Source organism: Vipera berus (assembly GCF_964194415.1).
Source record: "Vipera berus genome assembly, chromosome: 1".
Lineage (NCBI taxonomy): Eukaryota > Metazoa > Chordata > Lepidosauria > Squamata > Viperidae > Vipera > Vipera berus.
Genome location: NC_138202.1, coordinates 122,271,235 through 122,282,904, shown reverse-complemented (window position 1 = coordinate 122,282,904; position 11,670 = coordinate 122,271,235). Strand labels below are relative to the sequence as shown.

Genomic DNA, 11,670 nt, shown 5'->3' with positions numbered 1-11,670 from the left:
CTAGGGAATAAATTATGAAATAGTGGCAAAATCATGTTGTGAATAATTATACTCTGCCATGTTCTTCCAGAAATTAATTTTTTGAAACACCACAGACTGTAGGTTTCCCTTACAAAGAAACCAATCTAATCCCCTCATAATTTTATATATCCATTCTTGCAACCAAAATTGCAATAAAATATTCTTTTCGGATGCGGTCACTGTACACAGTATTCCAAGAGTTTGTTTTTAATGATTCCCTAAATTTGATTAATAATGTTCTCTACTGATTTATGGGTAGGGTGGGGTGGAGATCTGGCATAGACTTAAGTGCTAATTGGGATTATAAAGGAATTTCCTTTACTAGATTGGCAAATAATTTAGGATTCATGGGTGCTGGTATCCAGGGCTCAGTATTTAAATGCCTCTCATTCACATGGACGGAAAGCTTACTTTGTTGAAATTGTTTTAAAGGAGTGTTCAGATTACAGAAAATTTTAATGTGAGTCTGCTATTGAAAAGGAAAATATCTTTTTTCCAGAAGGATTATCAGACATTTCTTAAAATAAGAGGTATTATTTATAGGTGGTTGAAATCAGACCTTAAAATGGAACTTTCAAGCAGTGTAAAAAAATCTTCAAATTGTTTTGTGTTTATGCTATATAAGGCAATGAGTCTAGAATTTGCAAAGTCAGTTAAAATAAAGATCCATAATATATACTTCTTTCATCAAATGAGGCATCTGCAGGGAAAGCAATAATAGTCATATAGTCAAAATGTCATCCATGGCCATACAACTGAAGCCCAACTTTTTAAAAAGTGCATTGTAACAAATGTAAAAAAAGGAGTGAGGCTTTGATCACACAGTTGTGGCCCCCATCTTACCTTTTTTTTTACTTGGCGGCAGATGGCCCCATAGCCATTTATTATAAGATTACAAATCCTTAAAAAGACCATTCTGTATCTAAAATCATATTGTTTCTCGCTAAGGGAGAACAATTAGGATAATATAACAAAAAGAGCCAGTTCAGTATATGATAGTTAGTATAGCAGGCTGGAAAGTGGGAGATGGTGAATTCTAGTCCCACGCTAAGCATGAAACTAGCTGGATGACCTTGGTCTAGTAGTCATTTTCTTTCAGCCCTAGGAAGGAGGTAATGGCAAACCACTTCTGAAAATCATGCCAAAAACACTGCAGGAACTAGTCTAGGTGGTTGCTAGGAATCAACACTGATCCAAAAATAGCTGATAAAAATAGATAGATGATATAGACAGACAGACAGAAAGACAGACAGACAGACAAGGGAGAAAAGATTGGCATGGCCAAACCTTTCCCCACAACAATGTCAGAAGTTAAGGAAGCATCGTCTTGTGCGCTCCCACAGGGAGGGCCTTCTTAGGGTACCGCCGGTGAAGGACTGCCGGCGGGTGACTCCCAGAGAGAGGGCCTTCTCTGTGGGTGCGCCTGCCCTTTGGAACCAACTTCCGATGGAACTTAGGACTGCCTCCGACCTCCGCTGGTGGGTCCTGAAAACTTGGCTCTTTGAGCTGTCGGGCCTAGACTGAGGGGTTTTAATTGGGTTTTAACTTTTTAAATTTTGGGCTTTAAATTTAATTAATTGTTTTAAATTTTTTAACTTTTGTATGGTATAATTTTAATTGCCCTGTAAACCGCCCTGAGTCCTACGGGAATAGGGCGGTATATAAGTCAAAATAAATAAATAAATAAATACATAAATAATCATAAGTGATTATGATGTCTTGCTCTTCCTAATTGGCAAGAAAGGCCTGCCTTAGCTACCAGTAGAACTCAGGGGAATCTACTGTCAGACTCAGATGATCATCTTCAGTAATAATAAGATGCAAGGCATTATGAAACAGTCAACCCAGATTGAAAATGTACTGTTCATCTAATTAATTGTTCCGATCATTAATTGTGCCTGTATTTATAATGTGATGGGGGAATGGTTAAAATTCATTTATTGTTATTTAGCGACAGCTGCTTTGATGGAAGGAAGGATCTGCTTATTGTTATGTGTTTGATTTCTGTATTTCAGTTACACGCTAGCAATGGTTGACCTAATATTATGAGCAACTCAACGTATACTACTGTACGGATAGATCCAGAAATTCAAATCCCACTGAATTCAGTAGGACTTACAAAGAAACATGCCTAGGATAACTGTTAATTTTGCTCAGGCACAGCTGAGGAACAATAGCACCAAACTCAATTGTAATTTCACTTTTGCTCATTTCATGTTTCTAGAGAAAAGAGCAGAGGTTGCTTGGCATAAGCTGACATCAACCTCAAAATGTTCTTCTGGTACTAGTAGCCAATAGTGCTATAGTATTTATTTTATACATATGAGCTACTTGTACACCATCCCACTCCAGAGACTGAAGGCAATTTATAATAACACCAAAACCAACAGGTAGATATTAACCCCAACATACTAACAGTAAAAAAGTTGAAAATCAACAATCAACCCTACAAATTTAATCAAAGAGCACGAGCACCCACACCCCGATAGAAGAAAGTGGTATTTGGAGTACGTCACGGAAGGCCCAAAAAGTGCCAACCTCAAAGGAAAGTGGTTCCAAAGCTGGTTTCAAAGTTGTCCCTCAGAAGAAGCCCCTCGGTTCTTCCCTTCACGACACTTAATGTGGGGATCCTCAGCATCGATTTCTCAGGAAGAACACATAGAACGAGGCATATCCAGATGGAAGAGGCAGGTCAGAAGGTATATGGAGGTCAAACTATCCTGGGCTTTAAAGATTAAAACCAACACTTTGAACTGAACCTGGAAACCCACCGATGTTCAATGCATTTAGGTCACTAAACAGACCTTTGCAGGAAAATACCTGAGGGCTTTATATCAAAGGAGCTTATTTTCTTCTGTGCAGGGAGCTTCGAATGCTTGACTCCTGTACAGAGAAATCACTGTGAGAATCAGCTGAAGCGCAGGCCAGGACGTGGCAAGGGGCGGAGCCAGCGCTCAACAGGACGCATTCGCCACGAAGAGCCACCAACAGGGTTCTGTGAGATACATTTTCTGCCCCTGATAGTGGTCGCGCAGGATCTGAAACACCTGCAAAAATTGCACTGCATAGGTGGGTGTCTGCACTGGGTCTGGAGAGAGTTACAGGGCAACGAGACTAGAAAGACTTTGTCCTTCATTTTGTCCTTCAATAAATCATTTTCTCTGATAATCTAAACCTGATTCTGCTGCTTCTTCCCTCCAAAGCGCCATCCGTAAAAGATGGCTGCAGGAAGGAATGTCTGACTAAGCCTAAATTGAAAAGGTAGAAGAGTTTGAAATTTTGGAAGGCAAAATGTAATAGACAATGCTGATAAATTCAGGATGAGTTAAGACTTTGGGGCAGCTAGTTCTTAATTTTCTTAAACCAGACCTTGTTAAGCTGCCTGCGTCCTCAGCCCATGTAGATCGGCTTCAAAGATCTTGCTATTTCCGCTGTTTCTTTTCCTTTCACAGATCTCCATGGGTACAGTCCATGCCCAGAGCCGCTGCCTCTTGTCAGTTCCAGTTCCACAGCTGCCTACTGCGAGCTCAACAAGAATACACGGCGGTGTCATCGCCAGCAGGCTCCGATGTACAAGTTGTGCCGCATGTATCAGACATGTGATCATGCCGTACTGATTGCAGGTGTGGAGTGGTGCTGGGGAGCTACTAAGAGGTGCTCATTCCCATATGGAATTGGCAGCGAAAGGGGTATGGAGAGTTGCGTTTGAACCTTTTGACCACTGCAACAGATCTTTTGTAGAAGGATGAATACAGGCAGGGACTATAGGAGCTCTTGTATTGTTTTGATGCATGTTAGCTTAAGGTGCTTAGTATTGACAGTCATTCTCTTCCAGGTGGCTGGCAGGAGCAGGTCACCTATCCCCACCATGCCCAGAACCTGTTGCTTTTCTACCAGATGCTTCGACGAAATGGCTTCCGCCAAGAGCATATCAAGGCTTTCTTTGCCAATGAGGGACAGGCTTCAGGTACTAAAACAAGTGAGCTAGAAGGGGCGAGAAAGTCCCTTGCTCTAATGTGGAGGGGTGTGGGATCGACAGAAAGGAGAGCTTCTCGGTGTTAACCGTGTTTGTGGTGTGTTCCGAGGTGGGGAACCCCCTGTTTTTCAACAGCAGTTCCTTTCTCTTTCTCCTCCTCCTCCTCTCCTTCCCACCATACATACTGTAGCCCTTTGGATTTGAAGAAGACACTCTTGGGTGGATCATCTGTGGATGTGGAGGTAGCTTTGCAGTCCCACTCTGGGAACACAGAGTTTAGCAAAGTTGGGACACTGGAAGTCCAATGTTGTAGTAACTGTGGGTGTTATTCTGTGATGCTGCTCAGTTTTCTGTCAGTTTACTATACAAATATATACTCACTCACATGGAGATACAACTTCCCACTAATTACCATCAGGATTCCAAATCAGTTCTTGCATTTCCAAATTCCACTTCCCCATGGCCACTGAAAGATATATTATCAGTACCAACCCACAATTGGCTCCAGATGGCATGTCTTTGAGAAGACAACCATTGGATCGATAGGTCTTTTCCACAAAGGAGGCATGAATGACCCTTGGAAATTAGAGCTGTAAATAGAGTAGACAATGGGAGGGATTGGGTGGGGAAACACCCACCAAAAGAAGAGTAATGTCAGCTGGCCCTTCCCCATCTTCTTTCTGCAGTGGAGATGGGAAATGTGCAACCAGCCACAGAGAAGTTGGTAATCCGGTCCCACTTGGCACTTATCTGCCGTAGCTTGCACTGTGCTGACACTCTGGTACTCTACCTCAACAGTCCAGCTTCCAGTGATGGCACCATGTTCTTGTGGGATGCTAACCATAATGGCATTGTGAGTAGGGTCTGGTGGGAATTGATTGGTGGGGTGGATCCACACTGAAAACAAGGAACGGCTGTTTGAGGCCGCTTAGGCCATAAAGAAGTGATTTAGCCTGCCACCTAGCTCTTTTGAGGAATGATTTTTACAGCTAAGCCAAACTCCCCTATCATCATTAGCTTATATAAGTAAGTCCCTAGATAGGTCTCTGTTTGGCCATTTGCATGTGGTGAGGGTTTCATTGGCTGGAAATGGACAGTGAAGTGAATCGGACTTGTGGAAGGAGGAGGGGATATCCTCACCTGTCCCAACGTGTTCTGGGCAACCCAACAGGAGGGAGAAGCTGACAGACTTGCAGGTAGACTCCAGCCCTCTCTTCTCATTTGTCCCCTTCAAAGGCCCATCTAGCTCTTTCATCCTTGCCTGCAGGGAGAAAGGCAACAGCAGTTTTTTGCAGAGGGTGCTGGCCCTGGCTTGCTCTTTCCAGCTTAATCCAGCTTCTTTTAACTTCAGGGTGGGAAAATTCCCTTGATCTCTGGACCGTGGAGTTCAGGTGGGGGGAGCCGGGACAGAGGAGTCGGTGCTAATGAGCTGCCCTTTCCCCCCACAACAGGCTGATCCTAAGGAGCGGTACGCCATCTCAGAGCTCTTAACAGACTTGGAAAGTTGCAATGCCCGCCGGGTCTTGCTCTTTCTTGACCAGAGCTATCCAGGGCCATTGGTAAAGAAGCTTCAGGCATCGCAGCGCCATCCCAATGTAGTGTTGGTACATAGCACCACTGCCCTCCGAAGTGGCTCAGCTTTTGCTGAATTCTGGGCAGGACTGCAACCTGACCAGTGTCTACTTCAGCATACCTTGCCGGTAAGGACATTAATAGGTATAAGAATATAAGAGGCTCGATCTGAAGTCTTTTGCACCATCTGCTGTCTCTTTTAAGCAGGCGTGTCAAAGATTTAAACAGGGGCTCTCTACATGCAAAGCATGTGCTCTGACAAGTTGTCATCTCTTAGATTGAAGATTGTCAATTCTAAACAAAGTGTAAAGCAATGAAAATAATATCAAAATCCAATATTAATGTTGGAATTTCAGATGATTTTACAACAGGGACATTTATTTAAGAAAATTTGTATGGCGCCCAACGCATGACAGTGATTCCAGGCGGCTTGCAGAAATAAAACCACAATACAAAACCTAATAACCCTTACCCTCCTGGCAACAACTATCAAACCAACTACTTGGTGGGCTCCATATCACCCTGCCTATTGGCAAAATCATCTCTTCAGGGCCTTTTGAAAGGGTGTCAGAATGGGGACCATTTCTGCAGAGATGATGTTCTACAGAGAGGGAACCACCACAGAGAAGGCCCTTCTTCTTGGACCCACCAGACAGACCTCCTTAAAAGAGGGGATTTGACAACAGGAACTTCACCCAGGGTGGCTTTTAGCAACTGGGATAGAATTGTTAACAGGATGGCTGACCACAGTTTTCTTCCAACTGCACAGTGGGGAAGATGGGAACAGATCTGTCTTTGGGAGTAAATTGGCTACTTTGCACAATGAAAAGTGGCACGTTACAGCACATTACCCTTTTTTGTATAGATAAGCCGGTTTCTCATCATCTGAAACTGAAATCCAATCTCTTCTGAAGCAGCATGTGCTGTACGTATGGGTGATTGGCAAGAATGCTGTCTCTAGAGTATATAGTCAAGTGCTCTTGAATGGCAACGTAACAGATACAGGCTATATTTGCCTGGCACATGGAACAAAAGACTACGAGAGTGAAGGTTCGTTCTCCGAGCTTGAGGGTTGGTTTCCGAACGTTTCGTTACCAGGCTAGGCAACACCTTCAGCTTCAGTTTAGTGGATGTCTGTGTCAGTGTTCTACTTACATAGGGGCTTCGGGTGTGGGAGTGTCAAGGGAGGGTCTCGTGATGGGCCAGGTGTGAGTTATCAGAGAGAGGCTTGTGATGGGGAGGTGCTTCAAGTCTGAGTCGTTGGAAGGTGTGAATTAGTGGGTCAGGAGTGAGTCATCAGTGGGAGGCTGGTGACGAGTCTTGTGATGGGGAGATTATATCAGGTCAGGGTCATTGATTTGGATTCTGAGGGGTTCATATGCTGGTTGTAGATCAATACGTCTGTTAATGGAATTGCTTGTGGAGTGCCAGGCTTCGAACAACCTGAGTGTGGTGGGTGGTAGTATGGCTGATGATTTTAGCGTTGCTCCAATTGAACTGGTGTTGTTTGGTGTCAGTATAGGTAGCCGTTAGGGATTTGCAACCACTTCTACGTGGGACAAACATCACGTCAGTTAAAAACCAGGATCCATGAACACTGGCTAGCGGTCAAACGCCACAATCCCAAATCATCACCCACACTGATGCCAAATGTTCGGAAACCAACCCTCAAGCTCGGAGAACGAACCTTCACCCTCATCCTACACCCGAGCTACAGATATTCCCCACTATTGCAAACGAAACGCTAACTATATTTTAGCTTATTGGATTCTGCAAACCAACCCATGTTATGTCAGTCCAGTAGTAAACCATGGTTATACTCCCCTCTGAAGATGGTTACATTTAGCATAATGTTATAGTTCATCCAGTGGCGTAGCGTGGGTTGTCAGCACCCGGGGCAAGGCAAGTAATTTGCACCCCCCCTCCACAGTGGGCGGCGACCCAGCGGCTCGGATCGGATTCGCACAGCCAGCACTGCAGTGAGAGTGAGTGAGCCAGGCAGGGGCAGAGAGCTGCGAGTGTGAGCGTGCCCCCCCCAGATGTTGCGCCCGGTGCGGCCGGCCCCCCCCTGCACCCCCCACGCTACGCCACTGAGTTCATCTGGTTTCAGAATCTCTGCACTGAAAAAAATAAATAAATGCTAGGCCTGCAGAAATAGCCAGCAAAGTAGTCTTTTGGTGTGAACTGGATGGAGAATTTGAGGTCATTTGGATGGAGAACTTGGGTTTATTACATCTTACATTTTTAAGTTCTGCTAAAATGTTGGACGTGCCTAACTGGAAACAGTATTTCAACCATAAGTGTTTAAATTCAGTGACTTATATTTAGTTGTAATCGGTGGTAACTTAAGTTGCAACTAATTTTTCCAAAAGATGTAAGTGAAATGTGTGCAATTAACGTTCTGCTCCCAAACAAGGAAATTTTTCTTAAAGTCTGCACAACTGAAAGCAGAGGAAAACCTATGATGATCGGGATTTTTTTTTTTACTGAATAGCTTTACAGGGTGATGATATACAACATGGGTGTCAAACTCGATCGCGTCACATGACATATCGCAACATTTTTTTTAACCTTTGCGGAGCCGGAGTGGGCAGGGCCTGCGTGGGACACATCCAGCCCACGGGCGGCCATTTTGATACCCCTGATATACAAGGTTAAAGTCATGAACTGAAGGAACCCAATGAAATTGATTCTGGAGGTTATCAACTACCCTTCATAGTGAAGCCAGTTTCTCCTGTTTTTATAGGTGGGTTCGTGGTCTGCAGTCTTCGCCTCTGGTACTCCAGTCCAGTTGCTCAATGTCACGTTAGCAGGAGCCCCTTGCCATTCTGTGCCACCCTTAGGAGAGGAAGAACGCCAGCGTCGCTACCAGGGCTGCCAAAATCTTCCCACCATGTTGTGGTATCAGAGTAGGCACCAACAGGAACTACAGCAGGATGACTGATTATGGTGGGCACTGTCTTGGGGGGTGTCTACAAGGTCCAGAGCCTCGTTCTGTAACCAGAGGCCCTATCCTCCAAGGAGGTTTTTTTTTGGCTCTGAGGGACCCAGATGCAATTAACACCAACAGTCATCCCATGGGTGGATATGATACTGTTGCTGGAGGTCGCCATAGTAGGGAGAAACTCTCCTAGTAATTTGTCTACAGTGGACTCTACAAAGTAATTCAAGTTTCCAAGGCAAAAAAGAGAAGCACATGTGCCAGAGTTGGTTCTTGCATATTGTTAAACATAAACAGAGATGAGAAAATGTTAGAACACAGGTGGGAGATGAGACTGGAAGATTCCAGCTATAAGTCAGAATATATTTGGGGGGATGGGGGTGGGGGTGAGAAACAGACCTCTAGGGTAAAGTAATGCTAGGGAGAGTAGGCAATGCACAGTGGAGAGGACACAAGTGCAAAGGAGTAAAATATCTACCCCAATGGAGAAAGTACAAGTGTAAAGTACAAGTGTAAAGCATCTACCCTAATGTACAACATGTACTGCTCTCTTGTGTATAGAAATCTCCCCACCATCACCACATGCATATATCAATTTCCCCCTCATATTTTTCTCCTATAATCCTCAAGAGTATCCTGGTGAGACAGAAGTGGGTGAGAAGAACAAGTTTTGAAGCAATCAAGCTCTTGAATAAAAAAAACCAACCCGTTCTCAGTTTCCAACTGTGGCTGTTTACTTGACATGGACACCAATACCGTTGGAATTAATACAGGGGTGGGTTAATGCCCTCTTGCTGCTGCAGAGGGAATCTGGCACTCAGGAAACACAGCTACCTATTCCTGCTTTGGAAAGAGTCAAGAACTTGGGCTAGACGTTGGGATCATCCTGATGTGATCGTGATCCAGTGTACTCCTAATGAGCTAAATGTGCTCGTTAATTTCTAACTGAAGTCATTATTTCTCTGTTATTTCAACAATTGCAGCTGCAGAATTTTAAGCTATCTTATCACCCGAATTTTCTTAAATATAAATCTGATCATGTGGTGCCTCAACTTACGATCACGACTTAACAACCAAAATTCCAGTCCCAATTGTGCTCATAAATCAAGAACTACCTATAATATTCATCGTAATGTCCCAATTGTGGTCTTAAGTTGAGAACTACCTATAATGTGCATGTAGAAGCCACTTTTGGGTAGTAATTAAAGTCACCAGGCTAGAAATTGGGAGACCATGAGTTCTGCCTTAAGCATGAAGCCAATTGGGTGACTAGGCCAGTCCCTCTCTCTGCCCTAAGAAGCAATGATAAACTACTTCTGAGTAAAAAAACAAACCCACAAAACACAAGGACTTGTCCAAGCAATCATCAATTAAGACTGATTCAGACAGACACAGGCACACACAGCACCTGTGGATAATTAAACTTGAAAGGGGAAGGATTCTGATATACACATAGTTCTCACTTGACAATTGCCCTGTTTAGGAACCATTTGAAATTATGACAGTGCTGAAGGAGTAACCTTACAACTGGTCCTCACACTTATCACCTTTGCAGCATTCCTGTAGTCACATGATCTGGATTCAAGCGTGTCACAAATGGCAGGCATTTTCAACTATGGCAGAGTCCCAGTTAAGTGACTGCTGTTTTTTGCACTTCAGTTTTCCAAGAAGCAGAGTCAATGGAGAAACTGGCAGTAAAACTGCAAGTTGCATTCACATGTCTTGCTTAAATGCCCGTGCCGCTTAGTTGATGGAGTTGTCGGCCTCCACTGTGGTTGTTAAGCAAAGTCTACCTGTACTTTAGGAGAAAAGGTTAATAGGAGGCTGCTATTTATTACCAATTTTTCCATAGAACAAGTGATCACAGCTGCCCATACAAATTGGCAGCCTGGTTTAGACATCATGCTAAGCTGTCATGCGGCTTATCTGATTCTTTCTTAGTGTCTCATACAAAGAATATGATTTAAGGTATAACTAAGGAATCCTACGCCTAACGTCATCAGAAAACTTTTTTTTTCCTTCCCTCATCCAAAAATCCTTTGGTTTTCAAAATCTGCCTCCTATAAGCAGAGGATCACCAACCTGTTTTCACTGGACTTTTCTAACAGCTCCCTTCAATTGATTATCATGCACTTTTATGATTCAACACAAATAGGGCTACTGGATGTGAGCTGCAGGCCAATAGATAACGGAAAAGTTAAATGGTTTCCTATCCTTTCGCTTCCATCTAGTGGCTATCTTGATTTTTGCAACATGAGTCTGATGCTTCAATCTAATTCTAAGGGGCTGCCACAAAGAAGAGTCAACCTATTCTCAAAAGCATAATGAAAGCAGGACAAGAAGCAACGGATGGAAACTAATCAAGGAGAGAAGCAACCTGGAACTAAGGAGAAGCTTCCTGACAGTTAGCGCAATTAATCAGTGGAACAACTTGTCTCCAGACACTGTGGGTGCTCCAACACCAGAGATTTTAAAGAAGAGATTGGACAACCACTGATCTGAAATGGTATAGGGTTTCCTGCCTGAGCAGGGGGTTGGACTAGAATAGAGGTCCCCAACCTTTCTCGGTTGGTATACCGGAGGGAAAGGGAGGGGGAAGCATTTTATATGCATGTGCGCACAAACGGTACGGTGCTAGCATCCACGTGATCCTCGCTAGCCCTGCCGTTTTCATGCCGTGCCGCACCCCACTTTCGCACCATACCATGCTTCATTTTTGCCACGGACATGCGCTAGCGCGAGTGGGGGTGAGTGTGCGCACTGGCTACCCTGTCCCGCGGTCTGGTGGCCAAGAGGCCACGGTCCGGTAGTGGCCCACAGGCTGGGGACCCCTGATCTAAAGCACCTGGTAGGCTTTCTAGCATTCTGCTCACTCAGGCCAAGATTACCTTCCTCTGCTATAGGGCCCCAAGTAAATAATAACTCTCAATTCCCCATACAGCTAGTAAAGGTGAAAAGGCAAAGTTCATCTTTCTCTATCCTACCATTTCCACCCACAATGAATTTCTGCCCTTGCCTTGTTAATTTTATTACCGCCAGATATAAATAAAAATCAGATTCATAATTATTAGTAAGACTGGCACTTTACGAACCTTGCTCTTCTCACCAACACAATAGTTGAACGAGGACTTTCAGTCAGTTACTACCTAGTCCAGGGGTA

General features: G+C 44.0%; 1 protein-coding gene across 1 annotated transcript; it reads left to right on the top strand.

Moving 5' to 3' along the window:
- Window positions 1–1,774: 1,774 nt before the first annotated feature.
- On the top strand, window positions 1,775–11,631 carry LOC308664586 (uncharacterized protein). The gene is made up of 6 exons (XM_081321961.1): window positions 1,775–3,090; window positions 3,474–3,644; window positions 3,857–3,988; window positions 4,684–4,850; window positions 5,449–5,697; window positions 8,316–11,631. The coding sequence occupies exons 2-6, from the start codon at window positions 3,590–3,592 to the stop codon at window positions 8,511–8,513; spliced, it is 801 nt and encodes a 266-aa protein (XP_081178087.1). The 5' UTR covers window positions 1,775–3,090; window positions 3,474–3,589; the 3' UTR covers window positions 8,514–11,631.
- The last annotated feature ends 39 nt before the right edge of the window (window positions 11,632–11,670 follow it).

Bases quoted from the DNA above. Each gene is read 5' to 3' on its own strand.
- LOC308664586 (XM_081321961.1), top strand. From the start codon at position 3,590: ATGTACAAGTTGTGCCGCATGTATCAGACATGTGATCATGCCGTACTG. The intron at 3,645-3,856 runs GTGTGGAGTGGT...ATTCTCTTCCAG, and splicing joins TCATGCCGTACTGATTGCAG to GTGGCTGGCAGGAGCAGGTC. The intron at 4,851-5,448 runs GTGAGTAGGGTC...CCCCCACAACAG, and splicing joins ATGCTAACCATAATGGCATT to GCTGATCCTAAGGAGCGGTA.